At 37.9% G+C, this 22,396-nt stretch overlaps 1 protein-coding gene across 15 annotated transcripts in view; it reads left to right on the top strand.

The window, feature by feature from the left end:
* Window positions 1–19,587, top strand: part of LOC119793075 (membrane-associated guanylate kinase, WW and PDZ domain-containing protein 2-like) — a 136,862-nt gene extending 117,275 nt beyond the window's left edge. For 4 of the 15 annotated variants that reach the window (XM_038300038.1, XM_038300037.1, XM_038300044.1 and 1 more), the window contains exons 12-23: window positions 2,270–2,301; window positions 5,352–5,532; window positions 6,143–6,258; window positions 7,487–7,679; window positions 9,910–10,173; window positions 11,425–11,610; window positions 12,879–13,194; window positions 13,674–13,697; window positions 13,831–14,050; window positions 14,209–14,352; window positions 15,899–16,037; window positions 17,953–19,587. In XM_038300038.1, the coding sequence (XP_038155966.1) occupies window positions 2,270–2,301; window positions 5,352–5,532; window positions 6,143–6,258; window positions 7,487–7,679; window positions 9,910–10,173; window positions 11,425–11,610; window positions 12,879–13,194; window positions 13,674–13,697; window positions 13,831–14,050; window positions 14,209–14,352; window positions 15,899–16,037; window positions 17,953–18,635 (2,498 nt within the window). In that variant the 3' untranslated portion in view covers window positions 18,636–19,587. Of the gene's footprint in view, window positions 1–2,269; window positions 2,302–5,351; window positions 5,533–6,142; window positions 6,259–7,486; window positions 7,680–9,909; window positions 10,174–11,424; window positions 11,611–12,878; window positions 13,195–13,673; window positions 13,698–13,830; window positions 14,051–14,208; window positions 14,353–15,898; window positions 16,038–16,373; window positions 16,463–17,952 lie in introns of all 15 variants that reach the window. The other 11 variants (XM_038300048.1, XM_038300042.1, XM_038300046.1 and 8 more) reach the window with 10 other exon arrangements.
* The last annotated feature ends 2,809 nt before the right edge of the window (window positions 19,588–22,396 follow it).

Below are 22,396 nucleotides of genomic sequence, written 5' to 3'. Positions count from 1 at the left end.
AAGCATTATTAAAACATCAATCTCTCTTTGTATTTCCAAGAGTATAAAGTCCATTACCTTAATTCTGAGAGTTCCAGAAAGAATGACAACATTTCAAAATCCAACATGTCCCTTGATGTATTCAAAGCTAAATATGATCAAATAGAGCATCTCTGCTTAAATATGTTTAGATCTCCTGATAAATTTTGAAAGTCTTTTGCTTTTCACAGCCTAAATAAATAGTAGAAATGTCTCAATAACCAGTAACTGAGAGCTGACATTGCTATAAGATTCAGTTTCTGGTCATCAGATGATTCTACAGTAAATCTTTTGCATAGTTTGACACAATGCCTGTTAAATCAATATTAATTTGACAACGGAACAACAACAACGGAAAGCAAAGAGTGATAGTGAAATTATAATTCTTTAACCCTTTAACTGGTTAATGTTTTTAATTTCTTAGCAGATTTATATTTTAACCTCATTTTACTTATAACAAATGTTTTTAAAATTAGACATTCTTTTCACATTGTTGACATGCATCTTTCTCTTTCCATTATTGTTCAGATGTTAGCTGTAGCTGTCATCATTGCAAAAGCTTCTCAAAATCATAAGGAGTTTCTCTTTCTGTAGGAGAAGTTTTGTTACTTTTTTACCATTCCGTGTTTTTATATCCATAATTTAGATTTAGGACACATCATGAGACAAGACAATGCGTTGTACTGAATAAAATGTGGTTCACAAAGAAGAGAGGAGACAAGATATTATAAGCAATTTTGTAAAACACAGAACTCTTAGTTTTTTTGCTCTAAAACATACTTATTTGTGTTTTCACAAATGCAGCAAAGGTCAAATGTGTTTTAGAGAATCAAATGAAGTTCAACTTTGATTAAAGTATATTTTAAACTAATAAAAGAAGGAACCTTTAACGTAGACTCATTAGGAGACTGTAAAATATTATTATTTTTGCATCATTAGTTTTCCTATTTTTCTAAATGATTGTAAAAATGCTACACCAACACTAAATTGTCAAAGTATGCAATATAAATGGATAGTGTCTAAGCTTTAGTGAGCAGCTTCTCTTCTCTTTTCTTTTTTTTTTTGACTGTTTAGGGATTATTTAGCGGGTGAGGCAGCAGTTTTGTAGGAAACCTTGTTAGAACTTCTTCCTTAAATCTTAATATAACAGAGTAGATACTATATTTATGATGCACATTTAAAATTATACAAGGTGAATATGATAAAATGTTATATAAAAAAGTATGATAGTTATCAAAAAGTCTAAAAATGACAAAAACAATTAAATTAAAGAATGAGCATTTAAAGGTTAAATAAAATTGTCAAACTTTCTTGTTTCAAAAAATGGTTCAGTTACAGCGACTCATAATTTTTATAGCATGTAGTCTTAAAATGATCACCGGAGGTATTTATTAATAAAGTCTGGCCAATTCATTCTGCTCTGGTTCTCCTCTCAATAAAGCATTCTATTAAGCATTCTGAAATGCTTTGCAGTCTTTTCACATACAGCTCAAACATTGTTGCAGCTGCAGCTTTCGAAAAAAATATGTCCACTGGAAAAAGGAAATGAAATAAAGCAAAGCAATCAGGAACTTTGATCAATTTGCTTTATATAATCTCACCAGAGTGTGAAAGGTTCATTTCATATCTAGATTAAAAAGCACTTTAAAGTAATTAGCAAAACAAAGAAGACAAACTGACCATGTCATGTTGTCATGTAGTGGATAAACTATATCTCAAGTGAATTTGAATGATTTTAAAGGAACAAGAATTTCATACAGTCAAGAATTTCATACAGTCACCCATGTCAGCGACAGAAATGTGCGAGTCTATATAGATTTATGAGAATTTTTATATGTTTCAGCAGCTTATTTGTTTATCAAAGCCACCGTTGCACATCTAAATGTATGTATTTGGGTCTTAGGAGCTCAAATGGATGCAGAGTCACAGGGGACCAGTGTTCATGGGTGATATAGCTCTTCCTGCTTCTTTCATGCAGATAAAAAGCCACTTGCAGAGAAAAGTGTGTGGTTATGGGTTGGGAGTTTGTGCTTTGGCCTACAGCTAATGATGTAAAAATGTTGAAAAAAAGTGCAAGAGCTGGAACTGTTTGGAAGTGACACAAACTTGAAATCAGCGCAAGATATTTTTGTCACTTTAAAAGCAAAGATGATTTTACCTTTTATCTCATCTTTATACATATATTCTCTGTTTGTTTGTTTTGTAACAAGTCATGTTTGTTTATTTTTTGCTTTTTCTTATTTCCCCACAGGTCACATCTCTCCATGGAAGGCTTCTAAACAGGTATATTGAAAATATTGATCATAATATCAGGAGTATGCTTTTGTATAAGGGATAGTAATCTGCATATGAGTGCATTCTGGCTGCAGTTGCTCCCTGGCCCAACTGAATTTGGAGACTAGATCCTTGGGAGCAGCCCTAAATATTAAGCTGACCTTGGTGAAGTGTACTACCTACAATTCGCTGCTGCATTTGACATTTAAAGCAGAACGACGGACATATGGTGATGATCCAGCGCCTGTGCCTTCCAATATCTTTTCGATAAACATAATTTCCCTTCAAATTATCTAACTTTCATAAAAAGATCATTATTGTTAGGTAAAATTATATTTCTCCATAATTATTCACATGCTTCTGTTTTATTGAGCAGCCAGGTGATAATTTGGAACTAAGAGTCAGTTTTCATAAGGATTGATAGACTAAAAGGTTAATCTTTATGATTTATTAGGTGTTAATGGTCATTTTTAGAACATTTAACCAACCTGAATAAGTATAATGTTAGATGTATCAGTTGCTAAAACCTATTCTATTCAATTATTATGAATGAGGATCTCATATGCAAAAAATATCAAATTTAAGAACACTACTCTCTTTCATAGTAACAACTTTACATTTATTACATGGCCCTTTTGTTTATTAAAGGTAAAAAGAAACTTTAGAATACTAAATATATCTTCTGAATTCTAAAGAGGAAATTCATATTTGAAGTAGATGCATGTGAATTTTGAAAAGTGACACAGGAAACAACTGTTTTTGCAACAAATTTGAGGGTTTTTTTTGAGTAATTTTTAGAGTTACTGCTCCTCTATCAGAACATACAAAACCATGTTTATTTCCATTTTCTCTCCTCAAGCCATTAGACCCAGTTACACGTACCCCCCCCCCCCCCCCCCCCCAACATTCAATTCAATAAAATTCAGTTTATTCATATGTCGCCAATTCACAACACGTCATCTCAAGGTACTTTACACAATTTAAAGAGATCATACAGTCAAACTGATTCAAAGTTTTCTATCTAAGGGAAACCAGTTGATTGCATCGACTCATTGACATGAAGGCAATCCCTCACACCAATCATGCTTGTAGTGACAGTGGAGAGGAAAAACTCCCTTTTAGAGGAAGGAACCTCAAGAAGAACCAGACTCAGTGTGAGCGGCCATCTGCGTAGGCCTACTGTGGTTCAAGGAGAGCATAATGTTACAGACCAAACTAACAAATTCTGCAGAATGGGAGAATAGAGATATAATGAAGCTTGCTTTGGTGCTTTGGTGGTGCAGTGGTTTGCTCACATGACCCATGTATGAAGGCCTTAGTCCTGGACACGGGTAACCCAGGTTCGAATCCGACCTGTGGTCCTTTCCCACATGTCTCTACCCGTCTCATACCCCCTTTTCTGTCAGCCTACTGTCCATAAAACGAGCCACTAGTGCCATAGAAACTAAAAAAAATTATTTAAAAAAAACAGAATGATGAAAAAGGGGTCCCTATGTCCTCCAACTGTCTAAGCCTACCGCAGCATAACTATAGCGATAGCTCACATACGTTCTTGTATATTTTAATATGTATATTTGTACCCTCTCTTCACTTAATATGTCTTGTACACAGTTAAATTTCTTTTTATAATTATACTTTTATTTATTCATAAATAAAGTAAGAATAAAAACGAGCTCCAGAGCTGAAGCAATATGTGTTTTTAACAAGATTATCAAGAAAAGGAGGGGTCCCATCATTTTCAACCCCTCACTTACAAATCACTGTCCAAATTCGCCAGTGTTTACACACTTAAGCCTGTGCACTCGAGCCCTTATCTGCAGTTTGACCAAGTACACACTTCGTAGTGGGGATTGGGGGTAGGGTGTAGTTTGAGTATTGAGACGACGCACAAGTTGGACTTATTTATGATTAATTCAGCATCAACACTTTGAGTTCTGCTGTATACATGTCCAGTCCATGGATTGAATTCTTTTGAATTGAGATGTTTAATCTTAGGTGTAAAAATGCTTTAGTAATATCAACACAAAGTTCTGCACTGTGCTGCTTATTATTGACTTTGTTTAGTTGGCCTTGTCATATTAGTGTTATCAGTGCTTAATAAAAGATTCAAATACATATCAATTGAGTCTAAAACACAAATATGTTCTTATTTATTATTTTCTGACATCTACTATCATCCAGATAACTATTTTTAAATCTCTGAATTATAGAATCACTGAAGCACAGCATTTGAATAAATTTAGCTCACATAATTAGCATGTCAGAGGTCATGGGAATTAGTTTGCTATTTAGTTTACAAATTTCCTCTTATATTCCCTGCTGTTTGTGAATAAGGTTAGCCTTGTAGCTGTTTTAATTTCCTTGTCATTAGCTTGTTCTTTGTGTAGCTGCTGATTTACAAATTATAAACGTAAAAATCTATTACCGGTAAATTTTTTTGAACTGTCTGCTGCAGTTAGATTTATTTTGAGGACAATCATGAATAAGCAATTGCAACCTGTATTTTAGATAAGAATAGAATTGTAAAGCATCCATAATATTTTCCTTCCATGTCACCAAAGTGTCTGGTGATCTTTTAAAGTGTTTTGATTAATACCTTTCAAGCTGTCGGAAGATATTTTAAAGTTTCAAGGTTTTAAAGTCAGTCCTTGTTTTCATTAAGAATGATATAGAGTGCAACCAAGAAAATAATGAAAGTAAAGGAAAAAATGATCATTAGATTTAAAGAAAGTAACTACAGCAATTGAACTAAATCTGTAACTGATTAATTAAGGAAACAAATACCCAACAGAGAACCCTTGAATGTATTATTCTTCAGCTGATCAGTGACTAAATGCCAAGTTTTCATTCATGAGACCTATTCAAGGATCCACCTCCTGGTGCTAAAATACTATCCATCTCTCAACAGAAACTGTGAGAGATGGAATTGATGGACTATTGCTGATTACATGATACTAATTAAAACCAACCATAAATAGAATATCATCACACTCCATGACTGAATTATGCCCAGTGAAATGACAAAAATCTTGTTGGTGTTTTTCTTGCTGTTTAACCAGTGGGACCCTCAGGGCAGCCCTCAGACGAATCTTTCCGGTCCGGTCCTGCCGCCTGGCACGCCCTTCCCAAACCAGCCACAGCATCGCACATCTGTACCCGACTCCACAGAAGGCTTTGACCTGAACAAACCCGACCCTTATGACCTGTATGAGAAGTCAAGGGCAATCTATGAGAGCAGACGTAAGTCCAGAAAAAAACCCAAGTGACTCTTTCTTTGTTACTTACTACAGATTTAACAGACATATCAGCTTTTAAATACATGCTTAAATCCTACAACAATGGGCGTCCTAGAGTGTCCTTGTCTTAATCTAGCACAGAAAAAGATATTTGAAACCAGACATAATTAGCCTACAAGTCCTGAAGCAACGTAGGCTTAACAAAGACTTGGAAAGTAAATTCTTGCTAAACTGAATGGATTAACATTGACCCTTTTGATTACACACAGACTTGTAGACATCTTAGTTTTACCTTCTGCTTCCACCCTCTACGTTACAACCCTTATCTGCTTTTGATCACATTTTCTGTCTTTTGCTCCTGATTGCTTATTCTGTATAATTAAGCTCCAGGAGGTTGTCTTTGTATTTGATTTTGGTTTATTGTAGGAGCTGTTACATCACAGTATACAGGTCTCTATTTTCAAAACTACTATTTCCCTTTTAAACTGATGTGTACCTAGCTACCCATCTGTTGTTTTTTGTTATTGATAGGGCCCCAAAGCACATATGTCCTCCTAAATCTGGTTTTCCACATGGCAACATCTAAATAGTAATTGTCTCTGTGTTGGTTTTAGGTCCTGAATATGAGGAGGTGGAGGTCCACCTGCTGAGAGAGAAAACAGGCTTCGGCTTCCGCATCCTGGGGGGAGATGAGGCCGTGCAGGCTGTGAGTCCGGACGCCCGTGACAAGGCTCGTATGGGACGGGCTGGACCACACACATATTTAACCTCATTACACCTCTGTCACATCTTAGCACATCATCTCACCTAATGCAACCCTGTGCTCATCCATAAACAAAATCCTCTCCCTTGCAAATATATTCATATCTTTTAAAGTTGTCCTTCATGCTGTAACGTCAGATTTCAGTGTATTTTATAGGAATTTTGTTTGGTAGGCCTGCATAAAGTCATTCATAATGAGGCTTAGAAGGTAGAGGAGAGCATTAATCAGAGAAACAGCCAAGCCCATGGTAACTCGAGAGGAGCTACAGAAATCCACAGCTTGAGTAGAAGAATTTGTTATCATGTTAGTCTTACATTTCACAAATCTGAATGTATCTGATTGATGGAAGATTGGCAAGGAGGAAGCCGGGAGAGGCCCTATTTGCAGTTTCTTACTATAAAGGAGCAAACAAAATGTGAAAAAGGGTGTTTTAAAGGGATAACACCAAAGGTGAACTTTTGAGTATTGTTGCAGAATGTTATTTGCAGAAGAAAAATTAAAACTGCACGTTTGAGGAGAAAAGAATAGTTTCTATAGTAAGAAATGCTAGTGGGAGTATCATGCCTTTGAAAAGTTTTCTTCAACAGAGACTGTTGAACTGGGCATTAGATAGAGCTAAGCACAGGGAAATCAGACAATAAAAGACTTAAAAATGGATCCTCACAGATCCAACCAGGCTAAACTTGAGGTATTTTGCAAATAAAAATGGACAAACAGGTCATTCTTCACATGAGTAATAGCTGACAGATGCATGTCTCAAAATACTTCCATCCATAACTGCATTGCAGATGTGACAGTACAAAGTTAAACCATCTATTATTTTGCTTTAAGTTTTTTTTATTTGTTGTTTTATTGATTTATTGCACATAATGCCTTTAAGATACACTGAAGTTTTTGGCTGTGACAAAACAGAAGTTGGAAAAGTTCAAGGAATTAATACTTTTATAAGGAGGTGCATCTCCAAGATACACAAAGATTTACACACCAATACTATAATCCTCTAACTGTTCACTGCCTCCCATACTGAAGTAATGCCTTGCTAATAAAACAGCATGACTGTGGTACAGAGTGAATTTGGCTGCAGAATGTCTGGAAGGTTTACCATGGTCCTCCATTTTTGTGTCATTCCACTGTTGCCTCCTTCTCATCTTCTACACCTTCATCTGCGCTGCTAATATTGATTGTCTTTCAACAGATTGTTATTGGCGCTATAATAGAGAACACTCCTGCTGAGCGCGACGGCCGGCTTCGACCCGGGGACGAGCTAATTTCAGTGGATAAAAACGTGGTTGCTGGGAAACCGCACAAATACGTCATTGACTTGATGCACGCAGCCGCCCGCAATGGTCAAGTGAGCCTGACTGTGAGGAGAAGAGTGCAGATGCCTGGTGAGGACATGTTTTATTTATTTTTCTTTTTTATAAGACTAGAGAACAGGTTGCTCAGTTCACTGGCATCAGACAAAAAACATGACAAAAACATGACAAAACGCCCATGCTGACAGCTCGGTTTTCTGTGGTAGGAGATCATACTTGTACAATTGAATAAAATATCTACATCCACAAATTAGCTTTTCTCACAATTTCAAACTGGATCAGACTAAACATTTTCTGTGTTTTAAGTCTGGTTTATCCTGTTCCAGTAGGAATAGTATAGAAATAATGTCCTCTCATCTCAATGTTAAGGAAGGGGACAGGTTTTGTGCCACATAAATGGAAATGTTCAGATCATAACGGCTGAAGTTGGAGACTTTATTAATCTACAGTGACTAGAACTGTAAATTCAAAAACAACTTCAAACTGAGATTACAGTTTGCATAAACTACAATTGAAATTTTTGACCATTATGGTTAAAAAATGTGAATCTCTTTGTTCTACTGCAAGGTGCTGGTGCCCTTCACATATGGATTAGCATCACGAAGAGAGATGTTTTTACGTACCGATCTCAGATGTCCAGTATTTAGCAGAAAGTTTGTGGGCGGAGCTGTAAAGGTGTTTGACAGCAAGGCAGCCTTTGAACATGGCTCAGCAATAGAGATGCACAAGTCAATTTTTCCAGTCCAATACCGATAACATGGCTGAGTGTATCGCCTGATACCCGATACTGATCTAACACTACTTTTGAAGAGATTAACAGTGAGATTATAAATTCCTGGAATTGTCCAGTTTTCACAGTCTTTCATATGAGCATAATAATCATATGCCTAAATCGACTGGCGCTCGCTCAGAATACGATGGTACTTTGTTGCCCGACATAATTCTCGAGTGACTGCCTTGTGGGAGGGTCTAGCAAGACACCCACACACAGACAGGGAGCAGAGCAACCAGCATTGGACACAAAATGCCAAAAGGCAAGTGCAGCTTCACAGATTAACTCCAAAAAATTTGATTCCCAGTTGCGACTCAATGGAAGGCTGAGTGCACCGTGTGTAAAGCTGGCACATTTGTTTCAGTGTCTAATAGAGGTGCAGATGGACGCTTAAAAGAATAAACTGTGCGAGGTGAGAGCTCCTCTGCAAAGTTGACTGAATGCTTTCTTAGATCTGGGAAAACAGAGGATGCTGTAAAGTGTTAATTTGTTAAAGCTGTATTTTCTAATACAGAAGAGGTCATAATTAGAACCTTATTTGAGTTTATGTATTTTAAAATGGAGCTATAATTTTGTTACTGGTTGTTACAGATTGTGTTTTAATACAAACACTATTTTTGTACCTTTTAGGTATAATAAAGCATGTTCATTAACCTCTGAGAAGACTGTCTGAATCCATCTCGAGGCTGGGCAAATTGTTCTTAATTAACCATATACTTTGCCATGCGAGTGAAGGGATCAGGGTGAAATAAACATTGTAAAAGAAAAGGTAAAAAATGAACACAGATCATGGTTCTCACTAACGTATTTCAGCATGGCGACTGCCGGAAATGTTTACCAGAATACAGTGAAATTAATTTTGTAGGAGTGTCAGCCCTTTACTGACATCTGGGCTCCACCTACGCAGGTGAGTCAGAGCAACAACTCTGTGTCAGTCTGATAGTTTTCATATTAAGGAAATATATTATTATTGCCTCCAAACACGGAGCAACGATCTAAAGAAAAATGGGCTTAATTAATTAGATAGTTAAAAAAAGAAAGATGATATGGGTGTAGCATTTAGGAAAAAAAAGGAAGCCTGCTGAAGGATTAAAAAACAATTGATCCAAATCACAAAGTTCAAAAGAAAATTCTATTAGAATAATTGACTAGGGAATTCAATATTAATTCCTTGAAGAAGGTAATAAAAATGTGTTAAAAACCCTTTGTCTTGTTTCTCATTACTTGACATTCAGTAAATAGAAATAATTTGGGCTTTCCTAATTTAACATAGGCTATAATGTTTTTTATTTTATGTTACATTTTGAGAAAAAATTGGCAAATTGTTTTATGCAGTGTATTTAAGCATTTTGATTCAACCTTTTCCCTGCTGTCCTTGTTTTGTTGGAGGCTTCATGATTTAAAAGTCATTCTGATGGAATATTCAAAAATGCAAACATGTTACAGAACTAAAATAATACTTGAACCCTGTATTGTCTGTTCTGTTTTAATGCACCATTGACAGACAGATTGATGTTACAGTTACAGTAGCTCTTTTTCTCTCTTTTCCTTCAGGCGAGCCTTGTCCAGTAAATGGTCGCAGTCCTGGTTCGGTGTCAACGCAGCACAGCTCTCCTCGCAGCGATGCAGCCTCCGCACCGGTCCCCATACCTGCAAATGCCCCCGCTACCACCTCACAACCGGAGGGATCGGCTCTGCAAACCAGCGACGTTGTTATAAATCGCAAGGAGAACGAGGGCTTTGGCTTTGTAATAATCAGCTCCTTGAACAGACCAGAGAATACCACAGTTATCAGTGAGTTCATCCTGTAGTCTTATGAGCCCTAAAGAGGGGATATTAACTTTTTTTGATGAAATATCAGATATATATAACAGTAAAAATGTAATGATATCCGACATCCTTATTAGTTGTTCACTTGGAACAGAATAGAACAGAATAGAATAGAATAGAATAGAATAGAATAGAATGGAATGGAATGGAATGGAATGGAATGGAATGGAATGGAATGGAATAGAATAGAATAGAATAGAATAGAATAGAATAGAATAGAATAGAATAGAATAGAATAGAATAGAATAGATGTAAGATAAATAAAAAAAAAAAAAAAAAAGCTATAAACTGGAAACTATACACTGGGCCAAAATTTCAACCTTAAAACAAAATATGTGTAAATTCTTAAAAGATATACTCAAATAAAACAATATAGAATGTAAGACGAGATGAAATAAACAATGTGCTACTATGTCAGTAATTAAAAAAGATACATGGTGTGTCTTCACACTGTTGGGTTAAGAAACAAAACACTATTTACAACAAAAAAGACAAACTGCAAATAAAATGCTGTGATATCAACACATTTAGTTTGATCGGAGCAGCAATGGTTATAAATTCTAACAGCTGCTGGGAAGTGGGATCAGTGATAACCTTCCTTTGTGCACCAAGGATGCAACAGTGTGTCACTGAATGGGCTCTCTGTTAAAACTGAGCTTCTTCCTCACACAAATGGATTAGGAGCATCAGTCATTCAGAGCAACTCAAAGTGGAGCAGCCATTCATCTTTCATTTTGAAAGGAGTGAGCTGAGGTGAAACCTTTCAAGTATGAGGGTTAGGGGTAGGCTGGTCCCTCTGGACCTGCTATGTCTGTATGGATGGATGGACAACCTTCATTATGGTTAACGTTGAGGATGTTATGCTGAATGGTCTCAGGTTTTAAAAAATCTATAGTAGTTTGATGTTTGAAGTGATATATTCAGTTCGTCATGTTAGAGAACGGTTCTCTTAAATCACAAAACAACACATAAATAAACACTCTAAAGTTCACTATTTTTCAGCTTGGCATGATTTTCTTGTAATTCTACTTCATATTAACTTGGTGCAAGAGGTTTTTTAACCAAATTGGTTTTGCTAAAAAAATAAAAACAAACACACTTCCACAGTCTGGGGCTGTGGAATTTAAAGCAATTCTAACTCGTCATTTATTCTTTCTTGACATCTCCATTTTTAAAACTGCCACTGGCTACAACCTTATTACTGTCTGTGTCCAGCTGTGCCTCACAAAATTGGACGCATCATTGAAGGAAGCCCTGCGGACAGATGTGGAAAGCTAAAGGTGGGGGACCGAATTCTGGCTGTGAATGGACAGTCTATCATCAGCATGCCTCACGCTGATATTGTCAAGCTCATCAAAGACGCTGGACTAACAGTGACACTGCACATCATACCAGAAGAAAGTAAGTGTCCGTGTGTGGAATTAAATCAGATGTTACTTAATTGCCAGAACTCGTTGTATTCTAAACAGATAAAGCTGTTTATTTCATGTCTGTTTATTTCATTCTCCGTTGAGCTTTTCGTGTTGCCATGTTACAACCACAAACTTTAGTGTATCTTATAAGATAAATTCATTGTTTAATCAGATGTTGGAAGAGGAATGGTTTTGGGTCCTTTGTGGCTTTTGTTTTTTATATGCTTCCTTCAACTGGCATTATAAAATCTTTTAATAGATTTTATAATGCCAGATAATTCCTCATCACTTTTATGTTGATGACGTTAAACTATTTGTGTTGTTTAAACTTTATCAGCTAGGCAGGCTGTCCAACCTTGTCCACTTTTTATCCAAGGTCTGTGATTGGCTGTCCAGCATTTATCTCCTTGACCACTTTATATCCAGGCCGAAGATTATTAATTTGATGTTGTTACAAAATATGTCGCTTTTCATTCCCTCCGTTCGTAAGCTCTGAGTCTGTTAGTTTTTCCACAACCCAAATTGAAAACCAAGGAGGATCAAGCCTTTCAGTCTGTGGCACCAAGGCTGTGGAACAGTGTCCCTCTGCAGCTATCTTTAGTTGACCCTTTGGACTCTTTGTTTTTAAAACATGGCTTTTTTTTAAATATTCATTTTTATCATGATTTGTTTTTAACTTATCTTATTTCTGTTAATTTATATTTTTATTGTTGTTTTATTTGTTTACTGTGCAATGCTTGGTGATTGCTTTATCTGTGAAAGGCGCTTGATATACTTTATTACTTATTTACAGTTTTGGCCAACTTTAAATTTTAAGATTACATATTTTATGTCTTCATTTATGTCTCTAGATGTACAAAACATTTAGAGATATACCACAAAATGCTTACAGCTTTTTGTTACAGAAGTAACTGACTCATGATGAGGGCTAAAAAAGCGCCCCGAACTCCCAGGTTTTTTAATTTAAAATTACACAAAATTTTGTGTTGATTTGATATAATCCAAATAAATGATATTTAACTGTGTTATATGTCATAATGTAAAAAAATTTGAACATATTAAAGATGAAAACTTTTAGAATTTACTGTATTTTACTAACATACAGTACCGGGTAGTTGGTGGTATTTCTTTGCTAGATGGTGGCATATTTTCTCATCTTAAGTATTTTTTCTATTTTTAGTCTATTCTTGTCCTCTCCCTTTCAAACCACCTTTTCTACTGGGGTAAAATTTAGGTTTAACCTTCTGTCTTTAACAGGTTCCCAGTCTGGACCCAACTCAGAGAAGCAGAGCCCCATGACCCAGAAATACAGTCCACAGACCCAGCCTAGTCCTGTAGCCCAGCCAAGCCAAGGAGGCGCCCAGTCAAGCCAAATGGCTGCTCAGTCTGGCCAAACGACGGCTCAGCCGGGTCAAGCAGCAGTCCAGCCTGGCCAGACAGCAGCTCATACTAACCAAACAGTGGGTGGACCTCCTGCACCAGCAGCCTCTCAGCCTGCACCAGCAGGAACCCAGCAGAGCCCAATCACTCAGCCCTCTGGCCTTCCTCCGCACCTATACCTCCATGACGGCAGGTGAGATGCTATGTAGAGAAATGTTCAATGTCTTGGTAACTTCTTTGATAATATCTGGAAGAAAAAGATATGAGATTTCCTTAGGTATCAGATTCCATTCAGAGGAGAGAATGTATTCTTTTCTTGCATGCCAGAAAGTTCACAGGGAAAAACATGTGACTGCAGACAGTTTTCTTCCCAGTCTGGATGTCAGGCTGGCCGTGTTGCATAACACCACTTAGCGCCTAGCATCAGTGAATAATTTACCATACGGTATCTCTTTTATAATTCAGGAGCACTGCAATCAGGCCGTATTACGTGTCAAAACTTTCAAAGTTTGAGTGCTTGCTTTGATAGGTATGTAAGTCCCAGTCCAGAACTCACTAAGCAGAACTCCCTGAGCTGTACATTTATACCAGGTTTACAAAAAAAAACTGAAAAGAAGCTTTAAAAACTGGAATTCTTATTTCCATCCTTTATCTCCATCTGCACGCATGCAGGAATTCTTACCCACCGTTATCCTGGTATGTTAGATATTTCTCTACTGATTAACCTCCAGTGGACTCCACTGAGGTTATGACTTCTTAAAAACACTGCTCTCTTTTTCCGTGACACAAAGCCCAGCTGTCATCTTGTTGCTGATTTTCCTTCTTTTAGGTCAGAGGTAAAAGCAAGACAGGATGTCAAACCAGATTTCCGTCACCCTCCATTTACTGACTATCGGCAGCCTCCTGTTGACTACCGTCACCCTCCGGTGACTGATTACCGCCAGCCTCCAACGTTGGACTACCGACACCCGCCTGGCCTTCTGGACTTCAGGCAGCATCCTGCAGCAGCACAGTTTCCTTTGGGAATCCCTGCTGATTTCCGACTACAGGTAGTTCCAGAGCAAAGACCCATCTGTGCCTGTTTGACAGTGTTCCCTAATTTGTATGCAGATTCTATAACACCCAGATTAATAAATAACTTTTATTGCTTTTTTTGGTGTCGTAAACATACACAGTGGTTAATCTGGGTCTTCATATTGTTCTGCAGGACTATGATTATTTTACAGTGGAGCTGGAGAAAAGTGCAAAGGGTTTCGGCTTTAGTATTCGTGGGGGCAGGGAGTACAGCATGGACCTGTTTGTGCTGCGGCTTGCAGAGGATGGTCCTGCAATACGAAACGGAAGGATGAGGGTGAGATGAACTTTTTGCAAGCTCAGAAACAATTTCATGTAATAATAGCTATGCTGCTTTATAAGATTAATCCAGGATCAGAAATTCCCCACCTTCTGTCACTTACAACCAAAAACATCCATGTTTTCTATTAGGCTTTTATGTAACAGCTGCAGTTTTTGGGGTGGAATGGAAATGTTCTGAAAGCTGTACAAAATGAAATTTTGTTCCGTAAACACTGTGTATAAAATGACAATAAAAGTTGTCTAAGTCTAAAGTCTAAGTATAACTTTTGCACATCTAAACAGTTGTTTTCCCCTTTTGCAAAATATCTTGACCTCAGTCAGATTGGATCAAGACTGTGGTTTAAATAAGACAAATTAATACACTATGATTTAATGAATGTATTCAGGTTCTTATTGTCTGTTTAGAGTATTTTTCTCCAGGTTGATAAACCTGTGCCCTATTCTTCAGGCAGGTTTTCTTCCTGGATTGCCTTGAGTTTTGATCCAGACGGTGATTGAGCAATACTCTATGAAACGGTTTAAAGATATTGTTTTAGAAGAATCAGACATATATTTCTTGGTCACGGTTTTATGGAAAAATAAGGGATTTGATTTCAGTTTTAGTAACTGTTAACATACAAGTATTAAATCTAAATAAATAAATCTTAGAACAAATAAGATAGATGAAAAAAAGACCAATACGGGAATGTGCTTACTTCCAATACATATATGTATTTTTATTTTATTTTTTTTCATTTTTTCCCTAATGGTGAAATAGTATAAATATTCGCCTTTTGTTACAGTAGAGCAGCTGGCTGCTCTGACTGTAAGGTTTGCAACAGAGAGACAGCCAGAAGAAGAAACTGTCTCTGTGGTGGCTGCTTTCTGGAAGCAGTCTGCCGACCTTAAGGTAACATTTTAAACAGTTTATAGCCAGGATATGGTGTCTGAATCTGCCCTGAGGATCTTCCTGTTCACTGTAGTTTGAGTCTTTTCTGTTGTGTGGATGAACCAAGCGACAGTGAGGGACTTAGTCTGAATAAGGGTCATATTAAAATCAGCCAGCAGCTCCTGGCCGTCTAATGCTGGAAGTCTAATGCTGATGTACCTGATGTAATCGGTGTTGATGAGGAGGGTCAGGGGAGGCGGTGTAGGGGGTGTTCGCCGGAAGTCCACTGTCATGCCAACAGTCTGATTATAGGTTAATCTGGAGGTGTTTAACTAATTAACTAATTAGTGGTTTGACTAAATTTTATTTTGGGTTATCAGTTTACCCATGTATATTTGTTAAATACATGTGGGTTCCATGTCAGTAATTTGTAAAAAGGATCATTTTTAACATATTTAACGTTCTAATAAACTACATTGAATTTCTGGTCGTAATGTGACAAAATGTAGGAAAAGTCCAGGTGGTGTGGAGAGTTACTGTATTGTGCTTAAAAGCAAAGTGAAGGAAATCCTTTTACTGACGTCTGATTGTTTTTGAAAGCCAGTCTTCCAGGGATAAACGGGGACTAACAAGGCTGGACCTTCACCTGTGTTTGTGTGTGTACTTGTTGCAGGTGGGGGATCAAATCATAGAGATTAATGGAGACAGCACCCGGGACATGACTCATGCGCGTGCCATTGAACTCATAAAGGCGGGAGGCAGACGGGTCAGGCTGCTGCTGAAGAGGGGCACGGGACAGGTCCCTGAATATGGTGGGTCTGCCTGGAACAAGGATAATTCACTAAAAGCCTCAATCTTTCTACTTCAAGTCCCTGTTTAGCCTCTGACCTGACTATTCTCTCACAATTTTTTTTGCCCCTCTTGCCAGGCCTTCTCTCTCTTTTTTTTATGAACCTTAAATCAAACGCTGATAACTTGTTGCATTTTATCCTTGCTTTTCTATTCTCTCCTGTGTAACTGAGCTCATCTTCATATATTAAACTGTTTCCTACAAAACTGTCGGTATGTCTCTGTAACAGCCTTCATATACTGTAACCCATCAGCTTTAAGTCTAATGATTGGTTAGGCTTTTACTTGCCTTCCCTCAGGAATGGTACCTTCCAACCTCTCCATGTGTATGAAAGGTGACACTCTAAGCTCCCCCTATTTCTTCCTCATGGGCCACTCTAAAGACACGGTTCGTGGAAAACTGCATGTCTCTCTTTTAACATACTACTCTGTGTGCTCTCTGCATGCATTTACATTTATGTGCTTATAAATGCATGGCTACGATAACAGCCCAATATGAATCTGCATTTCTAACCATACCCTCATCATGACATTAACATCATGTTAAAAATGTAATACCTTTATTGAACACTTAGTTTTCCATTTTGAAATTATTGAATTTTCTTTAATACACAGAGTCTTACACAAAGGCTTAAATATATACACACAAGCCCACCTGTGTTCTGTTAGTTGTCCTTTAGCAAGTTTTACATCTGTCACTAAATTTTTGTCGCCATCAACAGGCTTCTGACATAATTCTGGCTGTGTCTTTGACAAATCGACTCAGCAGAAACTGTGTAGGTTATTTAAACCGCTCCTGGCTTTGAACTGACTTACATTTTCTTGATCGGGCGAAGTTTTGACGTTTGCTTGAGATTATTGTCCTGTTGGAACAGGAAAGGAAATTGATAATGATGCTGAAGAACTACCCAAAAACTACTGAGATTAATGCATTTTAATAAAGTACAAGTAGCTGAATCCAGAATGTCCTTCTGCATTAAAGTAAGGAAAGTTTGTTCAGCAACAAGATATTTGGCTACAATTAACAAAAGTCCACATTAATATGTGGAAGACTCACGAAAGGCTTTTAAGCTAAAACACTGTACCAACTATTGAGCATGATGGTGGCAGTATCATGCTGTGAGTCTGGAGGACAACCTCCAAGTTCTTACGCTTTAAATTATCAGTTAAATGGCTGAAAATTGGACAGACATGAGGAAAAAAAAGAAAAATTACCCCAAACATGCCAAACCTGGTTTTGCAGTGGCTGAATAGGGTAAGATTGGGTCACTGGAAAAGCCTTAAAAAAATCTGCTGATTGTGCTAAAAAGTAGAATTCTTTGCAGAAAATGAAACAATTTAAAGATTTCATGTCAGAGGCTTGTTAACGACAGCAAACTTTTTAATAAGCAGCAAATCGTTCAAGCACATGTAGCCTTATATTAGCAGGGGTGTTCGTATATATTTATTCCTGCATGCATATGTTTACCTTGTGTGAAGAAAACATTTACATTAAATCAAATATCATTTGTTTAAAAATGATAGCTGTGTTTGAGTTATTTCTTCAACCCCAGAAAGGGTCAAACTCATATGTTTTGTTAGCAGACACACATAACATAATGCTGATGTCTATGAATGAATGTAAACTTTCAACCAGAACTGTGAGCATCTGTTTGGAATATGGTTTGAAGAGATACTGTAGAGGAAACTGCATCATTCTGAAGGCTGTGCAATATTTCACACCATATCTACAGTAATATATTCAAGTATAGGCATGCAGCTCACTCTGTTTTTTTGTTATATCTTTCTGTTATCCTACTATTTGCTGTTTGCATGTGCATGATGGTTGTGCTGTTGTTTCATTTGGATCCTCAAAATAGGATTTTCTTTCTCCAACAGACTGTGCCAGCCCCTGGGATTCCCTTTCTACAGCCCACTCTGCCCTGCAGGAAGTGACCCTGGAACCCCTTCTGAATCCATTACTTACCTCCAATCCAGCTCCATCCCCAGACTCTCCTCATCGCCTCCATCTAGAGGCCAAAGTGTGCATGGCAGAAAAAGCTCCACTGCTGACAGACCACAGCTCCATCAGAAGGGCAATAGGTGGCAGGTCCACTGAGCAGAAGTGTGTCAACATGGGGCAGGGAGCCCTTCAGGGGTCTGGAGAGGTGAACCGTGCACATGGAGATAAGCCGCCGCGGGCTTTGTCTCACAAAGCTGTGGTGGGAAGGTCTATTGAGAGGCAAGAGAGCTGCTCGCCTTGTAGTGAGAGGAAGGGCAGACAAACACATGCAGCAGGCATCGTTTCACCTTGGGACCCATATGTCACAGTGAATCTGAACGGAGCCTCTCTGGGAGGAGGAGACGGACCTGTCAGCCTCCAGGAAAGGCTGATGTCCAGGAATCTGCCTCCCAGAGAAGATGAGAATGCCAGTGGCCTCAGTAGGGTTTGCTGCCCTTCTAAAACCATCGAAGGTCCTCCAGCCAGGAGCGCAGCCGCCTCCCCGGGGCCCTGGAAAATCCCTGGGCCTGACAAGCTGCCTGGCACCCTGAGGTCCTGGACCTCCACGGTGAGCAGGTAGAATGGATCCTCACAGTGTTTCGCTCCGTATTCAGTTTCCTTCACCAGGAATCCATACTCCTCTAACCTCACCATCCTGATTTCCTCCCCACCTCTTTATGAAGTCTGTTTATACATGTATTTTTATTCAAACAAGAAGATTATTACACCCACTACCTTAAGGACTGAAGAAACTTTAAAACCTGATGGAGGACACTTACACCCAATCAAATCACATATTGAAGTGATGAGCCTCATACCTTTACCAACTCAACTGAAGGTATACAGCAGGGAAAGTTAGTAGTGAACACATTGGCATTTTAATATAGTAAGCATATTTCTCATTCAAACCAGATAAGCTTAACAATAAATATAAAAGAATCAACAGAGAGGAATATATAAGTTGTATGTAAAAAAGTGAAATGCACAGGAAATAAGTCTGATCATGGTTCTTAAAATTGTGTTAATGACATCTTGAGAACATAACTTATTTCAGAGAGGCCTCTTTTATGCTCTGCTATTCAGTTCTTTCCATACATTTTCAGTTGCCTTCAAATCAGATGACTGACTGGGCCTTTATAGGACCTTTATTTCTTTTATATTAGCTTACAGTTTCCTTTGACGTGTCTGCAATCAGTGTTTGATCCATGAATTTCCTGCTATGTTTAAGTAGTCATCCTTCCCTCAGTTATATAAAGGCGTGCAAGTGTCACATGCTATGATGTTTCTACCTCCAAACTTCAATTTAACTTGCTATAATGCAAATTGGGACGACATGCAAACAGAAGACCAGGCTGTTTCCCACCAGTATTTAGTTTGCTAATTTAGATGTTGTGTAGCAAGCTTTTATTAATTAGCTTAGTATTCTGCATGCAACTTTCCTAAGATCATTGACATTAAGGACAATAATCCTCTCATAAAAACAAGGTATTTTCTAAGTTCTCTTTGAATTTTTTTTGATTTTGCACAAACTTACTTTTTCCGTTTCCGATTCAATACTGATATTTGAGCTTTGAGTATTGACTGGTGCTGCTATTGAACCGATACAATATCAGCAGGAATATAACATACGTTTGTTGCTTATTTTGTTGGGTGAAATGTTAGAAGAAACTTAAGTTAAATAATTCAAATGGAGAACGCTAGTCAACAACAGGCATAAGAACAACTAACCCCTTTAAATTGAACCAAAGGGTAATTAAGCCATAAACACAAGTTGAGTGTTTCTATCGAACTCCTTATTTCAGAGATTTGAGATGAAGGCTGAAATATATATTCCAATTGTCAGGTTTTTGGCTGAAATCAAATTGATTTCCAATATACAGAGGGGGCATGCCTAGAAATTAGGTTCTTTTATTTTGAAAATTGCTTCAATGATACGAACTGGAACAATCAGAAGTACCGTTTGTAATTAATGCTGTCAGATACTTTCGCAGCAATAAGTTTGTAAAAGTGCAGAAAGATCTTTGCAGATGCTTTTGTGCTGTACCTTTTTAACAAAGAACTATAGTCTAGACTATGTTAGGACTAACCCAGCTTATACCAGCTTAAACCTTGTATGGGAGCAGCGTCTATTTAAAAAAAAGAAACTGACAGATTAAACCCCTTTTTTCCTTATCTCCCCACCTTATTACACATATTCTACTCTATGCACTAATTAGTGTGATGGTACTTACACATAATTGGATTGTTACTGGTATTTTGCAGGATTATGATATATATATATATATATATATATATATATATATATATATATATATATATATGTATTTATGTGTGTATATGTTTTTTTTTCTTTTTTGTCAGTGTTCAATATTTACTTTCCCTGCTGACCATAAGCCCCGAGGATCTATTTTTCTCCATCTCTCTGTGAAGATGAGATTTAAACATTTTTGAGTCATGTAGAGGTAGTGAAGCTGAGGCTCTTGATCCATATGTTACATGCCTACAAATATATACTGTAAATGTAAAGAAGATGTGAAAATTATGTACATTTGGTATACTCAAAAGCAGACCTGTTGGTGTTTTTGAGACAGTGTTGTAGTTAGATTCTTGTACAAAAAAAAAACAACAACAAACAAACGGTGAGATAAGTATCGTGGGACAGTATTTTAGGAGCACTGTTTCCATGGCCTTGTCCATATCGACATATCAAAGACTGTCACCAAACCGCAGAGGGAGGCGGTGTTTGCGTGCATGGATTTAAGACGTCAGTCTTTCTGAAGAGGAGCTCATCTCTGGAGCTGAATGGGATTCGTGGAAGATGGGATCTTTTTAATCTACCATTTTCAAATAACTGAGAACGTTTGGCTTAGTAAGAACTCCTGCTACTTCTGAGTTGTGGGCCTGATCACACTTCGACCATGCAGTCATTGTGCAGTTATAAAGGTGTGTTGTCATTCAACGCCCGAAAGGAAAACTTCGTCCAGTCTCCTATTTCTATGCCTTTTAACTGTGCTAAGTGTACCACATCACTGTGGGAGAGGGGAGGAGGAGGTCAATGGTTATAAGGTGAGGCAGAGTGCCTTACTCAAAATAATGCAGAGCCGGGATTTGTTTTTGGGGGAACTCTTTGATCACTGCGGAGATCTGGAGCCTATTTTTGCTTCAGACATTAACGCCAACCAGTATCTATCTGGATGCACTCTAATGCTGTAAAGATAGGCCCCGTCAATTATTGCAATTGTCCCCAGAGTGTTGGAGATTGGGAGCAAAATGTAGCCTGTAGCATCACATCCTCTCCTTGAAGTAATGCCCAACTCTTTATCAAGACGTGCTTAACATCAGAGCGGATCACAGTTACCCCAGTCTCATTTTTGTTTGTTCTGTAAGGAGATGTTAAGGTTTGCATTATTGTTGCAGGCCCATGTCAACAAGATTTCAAATGATTCCGCAAACACGTATTTGTTTAATAACCAAATGTTGGGTTCGGCAGAGGTTAAGGCATGCTGCTGTTCAACTGAGTCGCTCAAGGGAGATGTCAGTTTTCTCCCGTGGTTTCCATTCGGATGTCATTTGTTTCTCTTAGCAAGATTATTAGAAATGAACCACTGGAGCTTTTTAGTACCACAGAACAATTTAAACACAGCATGATGGCAAACCCACACTGTATTTGCAGTCTGGTGGAAATGTGCTCTTTGAGAAGCTATCTGCAGTCTGGGGATTATTAGTTGGATTTTGTGCACTAAGGATCGCTGGGACTGATGCTCATCTCACAGTAAAAGCCGGTCTGGATGGTTCCACGCTAACAGAACACTGGGGTTTCTTTTAGTGCACGTTAGCGTGGAGCATGACAAACGTGTCACTTAGGCGGTAGAAAATGTGTTTTCTGTGTGTATTAGAAGAACTCGGAGAACATGTCATCCAGCCCTCTGCATCCATCCAGGCCGTCACCCTCTGCCTGCTGTGACTGGATTCGTACACAAAAGAAAAATAAAACTGCTTATTGAACCTGTGAAGGATGGCACGTTCATACCCCCCCCCCCCCCCCCCATTGAGATCCAGTATAATTGTGTAGTGTTAATTGTGTAATATTCACCTTGTACAGCTGTATTCCTACAAATATGGTTTACTGTATCATTGATACTGTAGTTTCAAAGACGTGAACAACTATTTTTATGAAATGCGACAGTACTGATATATTACATTTTGCTAAAAAAAAAAAAACTTGTTTACTGAAAGATATTCTGAAATACTGTCAAATAAACTCTTGACATGGTGTAAAACAGACTTCATTGGAGACTCTTGCTTAAAGAATCGTCATCAAAATTGTATATCCAAACTGAT

The sequence above is a fragment of the Cyprinodon tularosa genome, unplaced genomic scaffold (assembly GCF_016077235.1).
Source record: "Cyprinodon tularosa strain WSP-4 unplaced genomic scaffold, ASM1607723v1 ctg44, whole genome shotgun sequence".
Lineage (NCBI taxonomy): Eukaryota > Metazoa > Chordata > Actinopteri > Cyprinodontiformes > Cyprinodontidae > Cyprinodon > Cyprinodon tularosa.
Note: the sequence above shows the minus strand (reverse complement) of the source record. Positions and strands in the feature narration are given on the sequence as shown.